Source organism: Aquarana catesbeiana, linkage group LG09, assembly GCF_042186555.1.
Source record: "Aquarana catesbeiana isolate 2022-GZ linkage group LG09, ASM4218655v1, whole genome shotgun sequence".
Taxonomy (NCBI): Eukaryota; Metazoa; Chordata; class Amphibia; order Anura; family Ranidae; genus Aquarana; species Aquarana catesbeiana.
Genome location: NC_133332.1, coordinates 211334957 through 211355585, shown reverse-complemented (window position 1 = coordinate 211355585; position 20629 = coordinate 211334957). Strand labels below are relative to the sequence as shown.

General features: G+C 46.8%; 1 protein-coding gene across 3 annotated transcripts in view; it reads right to left on the bottom strand.

Annotated features, from left to right (window-relative positions):
* Positions 1-20629, bottom strand: part of GPSM1 (G protein signaling modulator 1) — an 811168-nt gene that overhangs the window by 716802 nt on the left and 73737 nt on the right. Inside the window, exon 3 of one of the 3 annotated variants that reach the window (XM_073599650.1) lies at positions 1133-1261. In XM_073599650.1, the coding sequence (XP_073455751.1) occupies positions 1133-1191 (59 nt within the window). In that variant the 5' untranslated portion in view covers positions 1192-1261. Of the gene's footprint in view, positions 1-1132; positions 1419-20629 lie in introns of those variants that run through there. The other 2 variants (XM_073599651.1, XM_073599649.1) reach the window with 2 other exon arrangements.

Genomic DNA, 20629 nt, shown 5'->3' with positions numbered 1-20629 from the left:
AGTAGATCACCAAGAGGAGAATGTTTACCTATCAACAAAAGTAGAGCTACTCTTTAAGATATACGCATTTTCATTTATTACAACTGCCGCAACTTCTCCCACCCGTGCGGTTACAGGTACAAGGGGGCAGTTCTTTTTTTTTATCTGCATGAAGTTTCTTTACCAGTACCCAAATAACTTTTTAAAAATATGTATTGAAAAAACAGGTGATGCAACAAGAAACACAAACAGTGATTGTCAGGTTTAATTTTCTTTGTTGTTTCTCACACTACTCTACATTCTGTGTTACAGAAGATAAATTACATTTTGGCATGGCAAACATTTGGTAGAATACCCTTTCCCCTCCATTTACTCTACTTATCACAACAGACAGCCAAACAAACCTTCAGTACTTCAAATGTAAAATACATTTTTAATGCATTGTTTCAGGAGACAAGAAAAATAAACTCATGTGGAACAAACTAAGGGCTTGTTTAAAATTACAGTTTTAATGCCCATGGCAACCAAATTCACCTTTCTTGAGCAAGTCAAAAAAATTAAACCAGCTGAGTAGCATCACCACTTCTCCATTACATTGGTGCTGTAAAGTAAGAAACATCTATATGTACAGGTCAGACTCTGACCGGAAAATAATGCCATTGTAAAGGTTTGTGGTACATTTATTTCTATAGGTCTTTACATCTACAAATGATCATTAGTGAAAAGAGGGGGGGGGGGGGGCGCAACTTGCAGCCAGGAAATCTACTTCCTGCATTATAATATATTAAAAAATCGACTTTTCTGTTAAGCCATTCCGCTTAGATTTTTTTAAGCCGAGTACTGTTTCAATGGTTCTTGTTCTAGTGTTTTTTAAGGGTGACCTCGGTTTACCAAGATGGGGTCACCTCTAGAGAAAGACTTCTAGCAAACCAGTCTATATCAGCCTTTGAATTTATATATTTCCTTTCCAAGTCTAGAACAATGAAACAATTGAGTAGTCTGAGCCTTTTCTGTTCAGGGATGTCAGTCTACCGACAACCAGCAAAACTGCTGTACATAGCCGTGACAATCAACACCCAATGCAGACTCGTTTATGTATTAACAGCACGTTACAGCCTGGGTACCCCTCTGCCTTTGCACCCCATGTTCATACCTGGAATATATTCTTCTGGCAGGTGGCTGATGCGGTCCATTGTTAGCCAGGAAAGCCATGTATTGGAGCAGCTCATGCAGTCACAGTTTTAGAAGAGGCAGTCGTACAAACCATCCACGCAGCTTGCAGCTGAGACAGAGAGAGAAAGAAAGAGACAGCTCAGTGATAAGCCAAGAGGCTGCCAGCCCTTTTTCTATAACAGTTGTGTTATGGCAGCTAGGAAGTGATGTATGTTACACATAAAGTCTCACTAATCACTCCCCCTGTGTGTGATGTCATGCAACGCTTTATTGTCAGGGGACTACGAGGAGGGGTAGCTGAGTTTTTTTTTTTTCCTTTCCCTCCCTCTGCTCTGTGACCCTGCCCATCCCCTCCTGAACACAATGCACCAGTGGCCAGTAGAGTTTTCTGTGAATCAGATCAAGGAAGAAGAGCGGCTGCCTAGCAGCACATAAACCCTATTTTGGAAGAAATGGGGAGACCTGCTAGTTTATTGTTTAGGAGCAAGCACTGATTTTAAAACTATCTTTCAGCAACAGCATGTAGACTAAAGATCCCAGTCTTGTCTTCTGCAGAGAAAAAGAAAAAAAAGACTAGTTGCCAGTGCAACAAACTGTCAACTGATTGTTTAAAGGACTTCCCTGTACACAGGGGTGTAAACATATTCAGACAAATGTTAACCCTTTTTGAACTAGAGGAAGCAAATAGTATGCCATAACCTACAAGCGGCAACCTAGACTCTTTATAGATATTGTAGAACCACAGGTCCCAGTCTGCCTTGCTAGCACCTAGAACTTGTAATTCATGGGGCATTGTCTGGACACAGAGTATGTTTCACCTTATGTTTGACGCCTAGGCATGCGTTACATCACAGACCTAACCGAAATATCCTAGGAACGCAGAAGATATTAGATCTCACCAGAAGACGTTCCTGAACTGTGCTGTGGCGTCTTGTTGTGAAACTTGGAATCCTCAGAATTCCCAGGATCTGTATGGAAGAACCATGATGTCCAGGGCTGCAGTTAGAAATCATGGGGCCCCATACAGCCTACCTGACAGTGCCCCCCTAAAATAATATCAAAACAATAGAGTCGCTAAAAATACACAAAAACCATTAGCAGACAAAAACAACAAAACTTACAGGGGAACAGGAGGGTACAGTACGGGGGGAGGGGGCAGGAGGGTCCAGTACAGCGGGGAAAGAAGGTACAGTATAGGGGGGGGGCAGGAGGGCACAGTGCAGCAGTTAGGAAGGTACAGTACAGGAGGGCACAGTGCAGCAGTTAGGAAGGTACAGTACAGGAGTGCACCACAGTATGGGGGGAAGGAAGGTACAGTATAGGGGGGGCAGGAGAGCACACTGCAGCAGTTAGGAAGGTACAGTACAGGAGGGCACAGTATGGGGGGCAGGAAGGTACAGTATGGGGGGGCAGAAAGCACAGTATAGCAGTTAGGAGGGTACAGTATAGGGGGGAACAGTAGAAGAGGGGCAGGAAGGTACAGTACAGGCAGGGCAGGAGGGCACAGTATGGGGGGGCAGAAAGGTACAGTATGGGGGGCACAGTAGAGCTGCACAATTAATCGTTAAAAAATCGTGATCTCGATTCACCTCCCCTGACGATCTCTCCTGCTGAGTTTGCCGATTCTTTCATATAAACAAGTGGAGAGATTATCTGCTCACTCAGCTGTCAAAAGAAAACATCCAGGCAGTCTGCCAAGTTTAGAACTTGAAACATTGTATCTAACTTCCTTCTTAGCTCAAAGGGATAAACTTCTCTGTGTAAACAAATAACCTGGGCAATCTGCCAAGTTTTAAACAACATGTAAATGCAGGAAGTTTAACCACTTAAAGTCAAAGGCCTCTTTCACACGAGGGATCCGTATGTCTGTTTTTCATCCCTCCGTTTTCCGATGAAAAATGGACATACATGTATCCCTATGGAGCGTCGGATGTCAGCGGTGACATGTCCGCTGACATCCGACCCGCTCCGATCCGAAAAGTGTAACGGAGGAAAATCCTACTTTTCCATCCGTTATTGGGTGACGACGGACACTACGGTCCGTCATCATCTGATCCCCCATAGGGGAGAGCGGCGCTCTGACTGGTTCGTCGCTGCACAGTGTGCAGCGATGGACCTGTCAACTTCCTGCTCAGCGGGAATCGGCGGAGCGATCCCCGCTGAGCAAGCGGGTGTTCACGGGGCGGATCATCACTGATCCGCCCCGTGTGAAAGAGCCCTAAATCTTTTTCTGACACTTCTTACTTTAGTTAAAATCAATATTTTTTGCTAAAAAAATTACTTGGAACCCCCAAACATTAGAGAATATATATATATATATATATATAGCAGAGACCCTAGGGAATAAAATGGCAATTGCTGCAATATTTTATGTCACACTGTATTTGGGAAAAAATACACTTCAATAAATTAAAAAAAAAAACGAAACAGTAAAGTTAGCACAATTTATTTTGTTTTAATGTGAAAGATGATGTTACGCCGCGAGAATCGTGAGAGAATCGTGATCTATCCTCTAAGCAAAAAAATCGTGATTCTCATTTTAGCCAGAATCGTGCAGCTCTAGGGCACAGTACAGGGGGCAAGAGGGTACAGTATAGGGGCAGTAATGTATAATATAAATAAGGCCTCCTCAAGCAGAGCTGTGCAGGGAAGCTGACATCACAGATCCTACTTATTCTGGCAGGCTGTCACTGGGCTAAATCTACAAATGGAATGACAACTCCCCCTCTACCTTCCCCTCTAGAGTTTCTGTCTCTCTTTCAGTGCTTTGCAGGGGTTAAAGAAGAACTCTGAGGTGGAGCATATTATTACTGTTGCTGCTTGTGTGGGTGGGATGTGTACTGCACCAATCATATGGGATGAATAGAGGAGGAGGGTAAGCAGGGATTGGCGCAGTACACATCCCGCCCACACAAGCAACAGCAATAGTAAGATGCTCCACCTCGGGGTTCTTCCTTAAGCCCTGAAAAAAATGGGGGGGGGGGAGATGAGAATCATGGGGTGGGGGAGAAGGAGGAAGGGGGGGTAAAGCGGAGGTGGGTATGAGATGGGGGATGGGTAGAGGAGAACTGGAGTGAAACAGGAGGATCCTGGTCTGTATAGAGATAAAAAAGAAGGATTTGTGCTGGCATGAGGGAATGGTGGGGCAAATAGATGGGTGTCTAGGGAACTGGGGAGGGATGGTCAGGGATGGGCATGGGGAATACTGTTGGCTGATGAGGAATATTCACAGTATAATAAGAGTAAATGGTCTGTCTGGCTGGGAGAGGGAGAGGGAGAGATCTCCACTACCTAGTAAAGAGTGTTGGGGGTGTGCAGGATGGGGGATTCCAGCCATTTGCAGTGTTTGTAGATCCTGGGACACACACGGGCATGAAGGTGAAGTGTCTGCAGAGGAGAAGACAGGGAAGGGGGAGGGGAGTGAGGGAAAGTGAACTGAAGGGACTATTGTTGGGAAAGTATCAGGAAAAGAATTCCAGCCGGCTAGGGAAGAGGCTGTAAATCAACAGGGCTGCGAGATGTCTGCAAACTGGCTGGGAGAAGGGAGCAAGGGTTAACAACGATCTGAGAGGCAGTGTGACAGGCAGAGATAGATCTGTGTGAGGATGGAAGGGAGCAGGACGGGATAGTGGCTGAGGTGGGGAGGAAGATGCCAGGGAGGGGGAAAGTACTGAAGACAGCTGAGAGACAGATTACAGAACTGACTTATAGTGTAGCAAAAGAGATGGTCAAAGTGAGGGGAACTGTTGCCACTGCCAGAATACTGCTGGGAGGAAACTTCTAGGGCCCTCCATGCCTCAAGGACCCCTGGGTAGCTCGCAGAAGAGCCTGTGCGTTAAGACAGCCCTAAGAAGGGGCCGGTAAATGACATTCACCGGCTTCTTCCTCCACTCTGTGTCCTGACAGATCCATCTGTTTTCCGGCAGAGGAAAATGGGCAACAACGTGGGGATGCCCGGACAGGGAGGCAGATCAGTGCGCTGTGACAGTCACAGAAACTATGCCATGTGTGTCTCTCCCTCCTGTTGGCTTTCAGCTGCTGGATGGAGAGACACACGTCATTGTTTCTGTAACTGTCACAGCGCACCGATCTGCCTCCCTGTCCGGGCCCCCATGTATGCTTGGGCCCCCTACAGGAGGACCGGTGGTCCCCCCTATCAGCGGCCCTGATGATGTCACCCTTGCCTAGGCACCTCAGGGGGAATCTGGGGTATAAGGTAAGTATATTTTTCTCCTTAGGTGCGTTTTTGTTTAAAGTGATTGTAAATGCTATTTTTTTTTTAACCACTTGACCTCCGGAAGATTTGCCCTCCTTTATGACCAGGCCATTATCTGCGTTACTTTGACAATTGCGCGGTTGTGTGACACTGTACTCAAATAACATTAATGTCTTTTTTTTCCCACAAATAGAGCTTTCTTTTGGTGGTATTTGTTTACCTCTGCGTTTTTTTTAGTTTTTGCCCTATAAACAAAAAAAGACTAACAATTTTGAAAAAAAAAAAAAAACACAAATTTTTTTACTTTCTGCTATAAAACACATCCAATAAAAACAAATTGAAAAACATTGAATTTCTTCATAAATTTAGGCCAACATGTATTCTGCTACATGTTTTTGGTAAAAAAAAGTCCCAATAAGCGTATATTGATTGGTTTATGAGAACGCTATAGCGTCTACAAAATATAGGATATAGGGAAGTTGCCCTGCATGGACGCCTGAGCCTTCAGCTCTCCACTAGCCCGCAGCATTAAGGCCTGAAAGGGGGATTTTCAGCTACATTTTATGGGAGGCAGCAGGAGAACCAGATCCTCCAAACCCAGGGGATCATCCCAACCGCCGTCCGGCTCCACAACAACCCTCCACGGGTACTTTAAACACCCCTCTATGTCCGAGGACGGCGGGGACAAGATGGCGCCGACGGCCCCTGCCTCATCCATGAGGCAGCCACCGCGGCGGAGCTCAGCCTCCCCTCCACTACTCCAGAGCACAGCGGAACTGGAACGAGAGACAGGGGACCGGAGAAGCAGAGGATCAGCTGCGGTGAGTCCACCCCCTCCACTCCCAGAACAAGGGAAGCATCCCGGCCCGCTACAGGACCCCTCACTAGGCCTCTTCACTAACTCCTACACGCAGTGCTCACAGGCCTACCCGCAGCTGCTGCGCACCATGTCTGATCCATCCCTGTCCCTGGGAGGAACGGCGACCCCCACACCATCCCTGCAACCCAGCGACTTTCCCCCACTACCAGGGCAGGGGAACACAGGGGACATGGGGCAGCTATCAGAGATGAACTTTGATGGTAACACCCTCCAAACATACTTTGGCCCCCCTCCGGTCTCCCCTCAGCCACAAAGACAGACCCGCCATAATGCCTCCAGGTCCACAGAGCAAGGAACAAATCAGACGAAATCATATGCCCAGGTAACAAGCTCGCCGTCCCTGATCCCTATGGAGGGTAGAGATGGGAGTTTCCCCTCTCACTCACAGAGACTCACATGGGGGGACAGGACGGTCCCCCAACCACAACAATGGGACCCCAGGGGATCAGCATCTTTCCAAATCATAAGGGAACCATCCCCATCACATGGCCCACAAAACCATAAGGAACAAGATCACCACCTCCAGCACCCCACCTCATGGCAGGACTGTCTCCAGGCTATTCCCACTAAGGAGGACTTCAGACTCCTTATCGAGGAAGTCAAGTCAGCATGCCGAGCAGAAATCCAAGTGATACATACTAACCTTAAACACCTATCTGACAGGGTGGAGATGGCGGAGGAGGAAATTCAGGAGACTAAGCTGGCAGTACATCGCACCCAAGTACAGGGGGCCGACCATCATATAATGCTCCGGAACATGCAACGTCACCTCGAAGATTTAGATAACCGAGGACGCCGAAACAACATCCGCGTCCGAGGTCTACCTGAGTCAGAGGGTCCCGAAGATCTTCACGAAACTCTGCAACTCCTGTTTAACAACCTTCTGGGGGACCCCCCAAATAAACCCATTGAAATGGACCGTGCCCATCGTGCCCTCCGCCCCAAAGGGCCCATCTCTAGACCCCGAGATGTCATATGCAGGGTCCATTCATTTCCCCTGAAAGAGGACATCATGCGCAAAGCCCGCACCACAAAAAAGATTCTCTTTGAAAACACGCAGGTCCAACTTTTTCCAGACCTGTCCTGGATAACGTTACAGAAACGCAGACTGCTCCAACCCCTACTCATCCTGCTCCAAGAAAACGACATCACCTACCGCTGGGGATTCCCCTTCAGCCTCACTGCCCGAAGGCAGGGAAAAACCGCAGTGCTACGCTTTCCAGAAGACGTGGAAAACTTTTGTGACACCATGGAAATCCCACCACCCCGCTTGCCTGAATGGGACTTAGTGGATTTGCCCACACCCCCTCCAGTGGTGTGGCAGAAGGTCCCACCAACTAAGCGACCCAGAGATCGGGACTCTCCCAGCGGATCCACCAAAACAAAGCCTAAAAAAGGATGACTATATCTCCCTCCTCTCCTGCCCCTCCCAATACAATTATAGGCTATCCCCCTAGGCCTTCCCCACCTGTCATTTTCTTAGCAACACAGGGCACCCCCCCCCCTCTTGCTGGAGACAGCTCAGCGGTGGAACTTTTGGTCGCTGATCCCCCCCTAGAGGTTATTCCCACTAGAGTTCCCAATTGTTACTCTGTTTTGAGGACTTGAACACAGTTGATTTTGTTTGTTCGTTATGCCCCCCCGGCCTGAGCCCTCGTTAGGGGCCCCGGCCGAGGGGACCTACTGGAACCTCTTAGAATCCGGGCGGTCTCTACTACCCGAGATAATAACAAAATGTTTATCACTAAATGATTTGCAACTAACTATTTTTCTCTCTTTCCTTTCTCTCCTCCACTTATTCTACCTCTTCTATCCCCCCCCCACCCCAATTTTTTTTCCTCTTATGGCTCGCCGCAGGTCTGGAGCAACCACTCGGCTTCTTCTCACGCCTGATTCCCGTCACACCCGGGACTTGCTGGAAGGTCCACGACTGGATAAGCTAAGTAATCTGATGCACGCACACATCATCGACCATGGCTAAGATCCTATCGTTTAATGTCCATGGCTTGAACTCAAACAAAAAAAGACATCTCGCATTGAGGGAACTCAGGCAGATTGGGGCAGATGTAGCTATGCTGCAGGAGACACACTTCAACAGAGGGAATGCTTTCGCCTTCGCATCCAAACAGTACCCCCAGATTTATCAGGCCTTTAGTCCTCGCAAGCGTGCGGGTGTTGCCATTCTGTTTAAAAAAGGCTCTCCATTTAAATGCACCGATTCCCTCATAGACCCGGGGGGACACTATATAATTCTGAGAGGTCAGTGGCAAACACAGGCAGTAACTTTCTGTAATATCTACGCACCCAATACCCATCAAATACACTTCCTATCTAGGGTCCTCGCTCGCCTGTTTAGACAACCCAATGATTATTTAATCGTTGGCGGAGACTTTAACCTGGTGCACTCAGTAGGTTTAGACCGTCACGTGATTAACCCTGCAGCCCATCAGGCTCGGGCCGTCCGCGATTCCAAGCTGTTTCGCCAGCTGACTAGGCGACATGCTTTATTCGATACATGGAGAGCATTACACCCAGGGGATAAGCAATTCACATTCTATTCTGCCCCCCACCTCATGCATTCCCGCATAGACTATATCTTCGTTAATAACAATACCCTACGCGCCACCAAAACCGCCCAGATCCTCCCCATCTCATGGTCTGACCATGCCCCAGTCCTTATGTCACTAGAAATAGGTACCCCAACCCGTAAACCTAGTAACTGGCAGCTAAATAACTTCCTCTTACAACATATTCCGTCCAGATCGGAACTAGAGACAACCCTGCAGAATTACTTCCTAGAAAATAATACCCCCGAAGTCTCCTTAACCACCCTCTGGGAAGCCCACAAGGCAGTCCTACGGGGACGGTGTATAGCGATCTCTTCGGCCATGAAGAAAAACGCAAGGGCATCTAAAATTCAAGCCGAAAGAGACCTTAAGACTCTAGAACTCCGACTGCAAACATCACCATCCCTAAACCTTCTCAAAAAAGTAATATGCCTCAGAAACACCCTCCGAGATTTAGCGTTAGGACAGGTAGAGAAGGCACTTACTCGATTAAGACAAACATACTATGACAAGGGGAATAAGGCCCATACTATCCTGGCACGTAAACTCTCGGAGCGCTCTCACATGTCCACACCCCACCAAATTAAAGATAAAAAGGGGGCCCTTATGTCACACCCCCAAGACATAGCCCAGACCTTCGGAGAATTCTACACGTCACTATATAATAACCCTGAAATCCCCAGAGACCCGCCCCCACCTGAAATAAAAGATCGTATGAAGCAATATTTAGAGGATAGTGGACTCCCCAAATTACTTAAGACGGACCTGATGTCACTTAATGCACCAATTACAGAGGAAGAGCTAACGGCCACCATCAAAACTCTGCCCTCCCATAAATCACCTGGCCCAGATGGCCTTCCCTATGAGTATTATAAGGCATTTCTCCCGATTCTACTACCATATATGTGCAGGATGTTTAACGCCTTCTTTCAGAAAACCCCCATTCCCACTGACATGCAGAGGTCGTTCCTCACGTTAATTCCCAAGCCTGGCAAGGATCCTTCTGTGTGTGCCAGCTACAGGCCAATCGCACTCCTAAACTCTGATCTAAAAATTTTTACCAAACTCCTTTCAATGCGACTAAACCTGATACTTCCCTCGCTAATACACAGGGATCAGGTGGGATTCGTCCCCCTACGCCAGGCAGGGGATAATACGAGAAGAATTATTGACCTAATAGACGTGGCGAACAGGAACAAGCAGCAAGCGTTAGTCCTTGGCTTGGACGCGGAAAAGGCTTTTGACCGCCTCAGCTGGTCCTTCCTCTTCGCCACGTTGAATTGCATGGGATTTCAGGGCCCATTTCTCCAAGCAATTAAACATCTGTACACTAATCCCTCATCCCAAGTAAAAACTCCTTTCGCTTTATCACGGGCCTTCCCAATTGCGAATGGGACCCGCCAGGGGTGCCCACTCTCACCGCTACTTTTTGCGTTGTGTGTCGAGCCTCTGGCGGCTTCCATCCGAAAAAACCCGAACATTCACGGAATACCGCTGAGGGACAGGGAATTCAAACTAGCCTTGTTTGCTGACGATATTATCCTCACACTGACCCAACCCAGAATGTCACTTCCGAACCTACACGCCGAACTTGACCTATACAGATCCCTCTCAGGATACAAGATAAATGCAACTAAATCAGAAGCCCTACCCATTAATATCCCAACACAGGAAACACAACACCTACAACATTACTTCCCCTACCACTGGCAGGCATCATCATTGAAATACCTGGGAGTACAGCTTACTCCCTCTTATTCCACCCTATATCGAGCCAATTACCCCCCTCTCTTTAAAACTATAAGGGACCTTCTATTGAAATGGAAGGCTCATCATATCTCCCTACTAGGGAGGATAGCCTCTGTCAAGATGGTTATCCTACCAAAGTTGCTGTATTTATTCCAGACTCTCCCCATCCCAATACCCCTATCAGAGCTGAAAAAACTCCAGGCGGATTTAGTACGATTTGTTTGGAATTACAAAAGACATAGAATTCCACAATCAGTCATGACAGCGGCACGATCAGACGGCGGTCTATCATTCCCTGACCTAACTAAATACTACCAAGCCACTCAACTGCGAACCCTGGCCTCTTGGTTCACCCAACGCTCATATAATAAGTGGACAGAAATAGAAAAACTTTGGATGGCCCCAATCCATCCAAATAGCATGCTGTGGAATGCGGGGGTGAAGGTGGAGTCCACTCAACTCTTGGGCCCCATGCTCCATATCAGTACACTTTGGCGTAAAGTATCACGGCTCTATAAGCTATGCTCAGAAAGATCACTCCTCACATCGTTCCTCTACAACCCCAAGCTGCCTGTAGGCCTTACTCATCAGATGTCTTATCCATGGGCGATGAGGAATCTATTCCACTTTGGCCATTTGGTACATCCTTGCACGCGCAGATTACTGTCCTTTACAGAGCTACAGAGAAAATTTAATTTACCAAGGCAAGTGTTCTTTGGATACTTGCAGATTAGGCACTACGCTCAATCAATTGCCCCGAACTTACAGTTCTCGACCCCATCACCCTTTGAGGGTTTGATATTAGAGGGCTCAACTAGACGCGGGCTAATATCTGATATTTATCAGATACTGAACTCCTACAACTTTACAGATCAGGGTAAGCACTCGTACATGACCCGCTGGGAGAAGTTCCTAGGGGAGGAGATCCCGGAAGCTGCCTGGAAGACGATTTGGTCCCAGGCAGCAAAAAGCTCAATATGCACTCTGTACAAAGAGAATGCATACAAGGTCCTTTTCTTCTGGTATATGACACCTGATGTCCTCCACACCATTTTCCCATCTAGCTCGGATAGATGCTGGCGGTGTATGAAGGACAGGGGGACCTTATTTCACATTTACTGGACATGTCCCAAAATAACTCCCTTTTGGACGGAAACACAATTATTGCTGAATCGCCTACTGGGCGTCCAGGTCCCCAAAGTCCCGAAACTGTTTCTCCTCGGTGTGTCTGGGCTACGTATATCTCGACACTCTAGGAAACTATTAGGCCATGTTCTCACAGCAGCGAGATGCCTGGTGGCCCTCTACTGGAAGAAACAGATTCCACCCTCCCGAGCAGACCTCTATACCAGAATAAAAGACATAGAGCTAATGGAGAAAATGACAGCCAGGATACAAAACAGAATGGAGGCCCATGACATGGTCTGGGAGGAATGGCATAAACGAGAGGACCCGCCCTAGGTCTGCGGCTAGACCCCCCCCCCCCCACCTCCCCTTCCCCCTTCCATCCCTCTTTTCTCTTTTCCTACTTTATTTTCCTTCTCTCTGTAAAATGATAATACATTCTCAGTTTAATAATGTTATTTGTTGGTTGAAAACTTCAGATGATATGGAAGATATTATACCACTAATGTACCTGGATGATTATCATCGGAAGCTCAATGTCTATAGCATTGACTGTTTATCTATTGCACTTAATTATAAGCAACACTATTGCTCAATGTATATGTATGCCTATACGTTTAATAAAAACTGTTATTTGAAAAAAAAAAAATATAGGATATATGGAATTTTTATATATTTCTTTTTTTTATACTAGTAATAATATTATTCTTGATATCACTAGAAAAAAAAAAGCCTTTGAAAATTTGTCTGCCATAACTCCATCAGTATCACCAGCAAAGCAGCTTCATTATTATCCCATTAACCCCTTGCCGACCAGCTCACGCCGATATACGTCAGCAGAAGGGCACGTACAGGCATAGTAGCGTACCTGTACATTGCCCTTTAAGACGCGGCATTGTGGGTGCGAGTGCGCACCCGCCGCAGGCTCCATGAGTGTGATCGCGGGTCCCGCGGACTCGATGTCCACGGGGATACCCACGATCATCTCACAGGGAGGAAGAACAGGGATAGGGAACAGGGATCCTGTGATAGGGAGCTGTGATCAGTGTCGTCACACGTAGCCCATCACCCCCCCCAGTTAGAACACATCCCTAGGACACACTTAACCCCTGCAGCGCCACCTACTGGTTAACCCCTTCACTGCCAGTCACATTTACACAGTAATCAGTGCATTTTTAATAGCACTGATCGCTGTATAAATGTGAATGGTCCCAAAATAGCGCCAAAAGTGTCCGATCTGTCCACCATAATGTTGCAGTCACAATAAAAATCGTAGATCGCCGCCATTACTAGTAAAAAAAAAAAAAAATATTAATAAAAATGCCATAAAACTATCCCCTATTTTGTAGACACTATTTTGCGCAAACCAATCAATAAACACTTATTGCAATTTTTTTAACAAAAATATGTAGAAGAATACGTATCGGCCTAAACTGAGGAAAAAAACTGTTTTTTTTATATATTTTTGGGGGATATTTATTATAGTAAAAAAATTGCGTTTTTTTTCAAAATTGTCGCATTTTTTTGCTTATAGCGCAAAAAATAAAAACCGCAAGGGGTGATCAAATACCACCAAAAGAAAGCTCTATTTGTGGGGAAAAAAGGACGTCAAGTTTGTTTGGGAGCCACGTCGCATGACTGCGCAATTGTCAGTTAAAGCGACACAGTGCCGAATCGCAAAAAACGCTCTGGTCTTTGGCCAGCCAAATCCGGGTCCGGGACTGAAGAGGTTAAAGAAGAGGAGAATGTGCTCTGCATTTCGAGATTTCATAATTTCCCGCGTCACAAATGTTAATTCACCATTATAAACGCTAGTTTACAAGACCGACCGCTTCCAGCTCATACTTGCTTCCGAGTATGCGTGTTTGTACTTTGGACTTTTGAGCGCACACATGCTCGGAAAATCCGACAACAGACATTTGTCCGCGGAAAATTTTAAAGCCTGCCATCCAACATTTGTTGTCCGCAGAAAATCCAACAACAATTGTCCGATGGAGCGTACAAACGGTCTGATTTTCCGCCAACAGCCTGTCATCACACAATTCCCATCGGAAAATCCAATCGTGTGTACGAGGGTTAACTGACACTTTGCGGGAACCAGTGACACTAATACAGTGATCAGTGACAGAAATATGCACTGTCACTGTATTAATGACACTGGCTGGGAAGGGGTTAAACATACAGGGCGATCAAAGGGTTAACTGTGTGCTTAGCCAGTTAGGTGTACTGTATGTTCTGCTTTTACTAGGACAAGTAATGGCGTCTAGTCCCTGCTTTGCAGGAACACAGAATCCATCCCTTTCCCCCGTCAGAATGATGATCTGCCTTGTTTACATAGGCAAATCCCTGTTCTGTATAGTTTACAGATGACTGGCGGGTGCCGGAGGACATTGAGTGCCCAGCACCTGCAGATCATCTGCTGTGAAAGTGCAGGATCATGTAAAACTGCTATAGGGCGGTCAGCAAGCGGTTAAACAACAAACAGGTTGAACAAAGACCACATCATTTAAAACTACTAATTGCATACCTATTTTTTTATGCAAAAAAAGAAATCCTTCTCAAATGGATCCTACCAGACTCCCCCTCCATCTCCTCCTGGAAGGCACTGATCAAAGCTGCATTACCCATGTATAGGATTACATATTTAAACAGAGGCTGTAAGTGGAAATATGCTCTTACTAGCATACTGGTGAGGACATCACTTTCTAAGATAGGTAACTGTAAAAAGGTATACTACTAGTCACCTGTGCAGACTGTCTTAACCTAGTCCACATGCTACCCTGTATGCGAGCTTTTGATGCATGTTGTACTTGCTCACTGTATTTTCTGGACCTGTATGTACACAAATGTATTCCATGTGATATGTACTGTACCTATGGATATGCTTTTTTATTCAACCTATATGACAACAATAAAACACCTTTGTTTGTTAAACAAACAGGTTCATATTTACCTGCTCTGTGCCATTGAATGGCACAGAGCATCCCCGAACCTCCTCTTCTTGGATCCCCCGCTGGCACTCCTGGCTCTCTCCTCTGGCAAGTGCCCCCATAAATAGCCACTCTCTATGGGGGGGCCACTCATGCGGGGTTGCTCCAAAGCCCCACTGTCTGCATCGATAGACACAGACAGCAGGACTCTTCCATGCCCCCCTGCTCCCTCATCACTGGCTTTGATTGACAGCCTGTGCAAAGCCTGTGAGATAAGGAAGTGAGGGGAGAGAGGAGCTGAAGATGTGCACAGCGCTGGATCGAGTGAGGGCTCAGGTAAGTAAAAGGGGGGTGGGGGGGATACTTATGCCTAAACATGTTTTACCATAATGCAAGGAATGCATTAAGGTAAAAAATATTTAAAGCTTAGAACCACTTCAAGGTGCAATGCAATGTGTTTGTATTTTGATGTGGTCTGCTTTAAAGCAATAGTACACCGCCATTTTTCTTTTTGTTTTTAAACCTGCAAAGCAGAGTTATAATGTGCTAGTATGCATCGTATATTATTATTATTATATAGGATTTATATAGCGCCAACAGTTTATGCAGCGCTTTACAATATAAAAGGGAGACAATACAGTACAATACAAGAGGGCCCTGCTCAGAAGAGCTTACAATCTAATAGGGTGGGGCAGGTGGTACAAAAGGTTGTAACTGTGGGGAATGAGCTGATGGAAGTGGTAAAAGATTAGTTGGAGGCATGATAGGCTTCCCTGAACAGATGAGTTTTCAGGGATCGCCTGAAGGCAGCCAGAGTAGGAGAAAGGCTGACAAATTGAGATAGAGAGGCCCAGAGGATGGGAGAGGCTCGGGAGAAGTCCTGTAGACGAGCATGGGAGGAGGGGACAAGGGAGCTTGAGAGCAGAAGGTCTTGAGAGGAGCGGAGAGGACGGTTTGGGTGAAATTTGGAGAGAAGATTGGGGGGCAGAGTTCTGAATGGCTTTGTATATTGTGGTTAGTATTTTTAATTTAATTCGCTGGGCAATCGGAAGCCAGTGTAGGGATTGGCAGAGAGGGGTAGCAGACACTGAGCGTTTGGTAAGGTAGATAAGTCTGGCAGCAGCATTCATGAGATGCTGAAGAGGGGATAGCCTATGTAGAGGTAGGCCTATGAGGAGAGAGTTGCAATAGTCAAGGTGAGAGATAACAGTGAATGAGTAGCTTGGTGGTTTCATTAATTAAAAGGGGCATATTTTAGAGATCTTACAGAGGTGTAAAGTCTACAATCTTTTGACGACTGGATTTGGGGCTGAAAGGACAGGTCAGAGTCTAGGATTACACCTAGTATCCTGGCGTGTGGGGAGGGATTGATGGTTTCATTATTGATTTTAAGGGAAAAGTCATGGAGGGGGGCACGGGCCGGGTGAAAATATTACCAGCTTGGTTTTATGTTAAATCTGTTTTATTAAGTCTCAAGCACTTTTTTTTTTTTTTTTAACACCACAATGAATAAACATAGGCAAGGAATAACATTTCTATTGAGTGTACAAGTATACATTAGAATCAGAAGTACATTAAAAGAACATGTATCACGTAATCATAGTCATGTGGAAATCATTGAGGAATGTAGAAATAAGTGAAAGAAACCAAGTAATGGTAAACCACTATAAACAGTGGTGTAGAAAGCAGAAAAAAAACAAGGCTCAACACTTACAGCCTGCAAGTGTGGTGAACCTACCGGTAAAATCACTGTAATCTTAAAAAGCTAAGGAAGGAGGAGTAGAAAGGGCGAGAAATATGGACAGAGAAAAAGAGAAGAGACAAAAAAAAAAAAAGGATTTGTGGGGGGGGGTTATTAGAAAGAAAGGGAGATTGGAGATAAGGTATATCAAGCTACTAGTGAGAGGGCCCAGGGGAAACAGTAGGAGCTGTATCCGCTATAAAGGGGTCAAAATCAGAAGAGAACCAGAAGTGTAACCACCGTGCTAACATTCTTTCAGTATGTTCGATCCTGTCCACTCTGCAGGCCCAATCTGCTAGAGAGGGGACCACTGGTTGACACCCAGACCTAGCGATAATTGATCGTGCAGCCATCAGGAAATGGCGAATTTGGCTCTTCTTGATTTGTTTGTATGACCCCGGTAACATAGATAGGACCGTTAAGCGGGGTTCATTAGGATATTTGTCCCCTACAAGTTTGTCATATAGCTGGAGAATCTTGTCCCAAAAGGGCTAACATGGCACGCACCCCAAATGTGTGTCATGTTACCCGGGGCCTGCAAGCATCTCCAGCATACAGTATGTCCAGAATATTAGGATCGAGCTTATGTAAAATACTGGGGCACCGGTACCACCTAGAGGAAATACGATAATTCCATTCTTGGGCATGAGATGAGATAGATAATTTAAAAGAAAGCGCCAGTGTTTTGCCCCATTTCATATCATCATCCGGAGACAAATTCATCTCCCTTTCCCATTTTGAAAAGAATGGTGGTGGGTTTGGATAAGAGGCCTGAATTAGTATCTGATATATCAGGGATAGTGAATGCTCTGGTCTGTCCATCTGGGATAGCAGTGACTCAAAGGCTGTATGTGGTCTTGTCAGATCGTCAATGTTCAGTATTTTGTTTAGAAGGTGTGTTAATTGAGTGTGTTCAAGTCAAGCCATAGAAGGGTTGTGGCAGGAGGAGAGCATGTCAGGTAGGGGAATTGGTTTTCCAGCATGGAGCGTATAACTTAACAGAGGAGCCTCTATCTTTCGCCAAATAAGAAATGTAGGTTTAGCACAAGTTGGAGGGAAGGAGTAGACATCAAATAATGGCGTCAAGGGACTGGGTCTCGAGGATAATAAATCTTTGTTAAGGTAGCTGTCCCAAATTCACAGCGTATCAGAAGTCACAAGGGGCATTAGGTCTGTAGGGGGTCTGCGTGTCGGGTGTGTCCATGGAAGAGATGTGAGGTTGGGATATATTCTGTCATTTTCTAATGATGTCCACAGTTTAGTGGCGGAACCAGGGTACCAATCGACTATTCTGATCAACGATGCAGCATGGAAATACAGCCGTAGGTCAGGGAGAGCGACGCCCCCTCTATTTTTAGGTAAAGCTAAAGTATGAAAGCCGATCCTGGACTTCCTATGACACCATATAAAGTCCCGAATAGCCTTGTTGATCAATAGGAAGAAGCCACGAGGGGGGGAGGGGGGGAGGGGGGATAGGAGTCGCCTGAAAAATGTATAAAAATTTAGGCAAAATGTCCATTTTGACAGCATTCATTCGGCCAAACCAGGAGATATTGATCATAAGATTCAAGGCATGTTCGCAATGTTCTTATTAGGGGCGTATAGTTTAGATCTGTCAGGGAAGGCAGAGAGGTAGGGATTTGGATCCCAAGATACTTGACAGCTTTTTGTTGCCATTTAAATCCAAATAAAGATTGAACCCAGGCTAATGTAGGTTTGGGTAGGGAGATGTTAAGGGCCTCTGCTAGTCAATCCAAACTCTGTGAATGCCTCGATAATGGCTGGTATAGATGTGTGGGGCTTAGTAACATATAATAAAGGTCGTCAGCATAAAGGGAGCATTTATAATGGCGCTGCCCAATGGAAAGACCCTGAATATTGGAGTTGTGCCGAATGGCTGTGGCAAGATGTTCCATAGTGAGTATGTATAGTAGTGGTGACAGGGGGCATCCCTGGCGGGTTCCATTACGATTCCATATTGGGTCAGATAGGAGGCAATTAGATTGGATCCTTGCAGTAGGGTTATCATAGAGAGCCAGGATCTTGCATAGCATGTTGGGCCCAAGGCCCAATTGTTTAAGCGTTCTCTCTAGAACTTGCCAATGAACCCGGTCGAACGCTTTTTCATCGTCGACCGAGATCAAGCAAGCTGGGATTTGGCATTTTTGTGCATATTCCATCAGGGAAATGGTTTTAAGGATATTATCCCTGGCCTCCCTCTTGGGGGTAAACCTCACCTGGTCAAGGTGTATCAGGTCGGGTATAGCTGGCAGAAGGCGACTGGCCAGAAGTTTGGAGTATAAGTGAATGTCAATGTTGGTGAGAGAAATGGGGCAAAAGCTACTGCATAGTGTAGGATCCTTCACGGGTTTAGGTAAGACTATGATATGGGCTTCTAAAGCTTGTCTCAGAAAAGGAGAGTCCCTGGAGATGTCATTATACATTTTTATAAGTGGTGTAAGGGAATATCGGAAGGATTTATAGAAGCGGGTCGAGTAGTTGTGCGGGCATGGGCTTTTGTTGGGTTTGACGGCAGATATTGCCAGCACAAGTTCGTCCTAGATTAATGGTCGCTCAAGATCCTGCACTATATCTGTAGGGATAGTCGGAAGTGCTATGGTAGCAATATATTCGTCAATTTTAGATTGAAAGTCCTCAGGCGACATGTTTGGAGGGCGTGGGGGGAGGTTGTATAGTGTGGCGTAGAATGAAGGAAACAATTCGTTAATTTCTTTAGGATGGTGGCTGATCAGGGCTGGCAGTTAAGTTCTCTCTCAGCAGCACAGGTATGACAGAGAGGCTGGAGCTCAGAAAGGAGGGATCCCTGGCAGTAGCTGGGGGAAGCGGAGGGGAGCTTTCTACCCGATGTTTAGTCGTGAGGGGTGCTGCGTTGTCCCTCATGGCGGGTTCCGGTGCTATCTTGTCCCGGGAGGCCAACCTAGTTCTCTGCGTTTCTAGGGTGAAGTACTGCTGGATGTCAGCGGGCTGCATTCCGCAGGGGTCCCCATGCTTAGGGCCCCGTGTGGGCATGGATAGCTTGGGCAGGATAGGGTGAGGATCTCACCCTCAGCTTGGGCAATGCTCATCTTCACGCCGCCATAGTATAGCCCTGCCCCCAACCTTTGCAAGTTTAGTTGGGGATAATGTTCTGGCAGGCCAGGGTGTTGTGGTGGCCAAGTGGGTTCCATATCTAGCAGGGGAAAGGCTGGGGGATGGAGGGTGTCCGTTTGGGTGTAGCAAGATGGCTGCTACTTGGAGGATTCGGGAGCTCCTGCAGGCCGATGCACAGCGATGTCCCTGTGAGGGCTGTGAGAAGCGGTGGGCAGGCTGGAAAATGAGCAGTTCTGTGTGAGGAGGTGATAGGGAGCCAGGTAGGCTGTGTTGTATTGCTGGCCAAGCGTCTGGGAGGATCAAGATGGCCGCTGTTCCCAGAGACTAGGCCGAAGCCGCGGTCTTTCCTGGGAGCTGACGCCGCGTGGAGGAGCTCTTCTCCGCCTGGACCCCTTCCAGTCGGAAATTCAGCGGAGCCGGGTTGGCATGTGTGGAGGGTCCTGAGAGGGGTCTGCCGGGCTGTGACAGCTGGATGCTAGACTGCAGGATCCCTGCAACACAGGAGTAGTGGACGGAGCTCAGGGCGCACACGTCCTACTCCATGCTGCGCTTGGCCACCACCAGCTTGGTTTTAGAGAGATTTTGTTTAAGGAAGTGGTGTAACATCTATGTTGATATGTCAGTTAGTAATGCAAGAAGAGACTGAAGGAGTGAGGTGAGGAGTAGACAGACAGATTTGGGCATCATCGGGCCAGCTCCAGCATAAAGCAGCTGGGGGGGTGCCAAACCCAGGCGTCTCTCAACAAGTGCTTATGCTGGCACCAGCCCTGCTCGCAGCTTTACCTAGCTACATCCACCCGCATCACTCCTTGAAGTTCCTGCAGTAAACAACAATATGAGAGACAATTGCCGCTGAGCTGGGAGGAGCTGAGTGAGACCAGGGGGAGGGAGTAGCAACCTGCCTGAGCCACGGCTCCTGCCTAGACAATCATTCACCACTAAACTGTGAAAGGAGGAGGAGCCGAGTGAGACCAGGAGGAGGGGCCAACAGAAGCAGGAATGGCATGGGAACCTTCAGCCTCAGGTGTGGATGCTTTTGTTTATGTACAGCCTGCAATAAATGGAAAACTTTGTGCAGGCTTATTGGATGGTGAAGAAGGTAGGTTGCTCCCACCCTCTCCTCCATGGACATTGTGCCTGGGCAGGAAGACGCTGCCC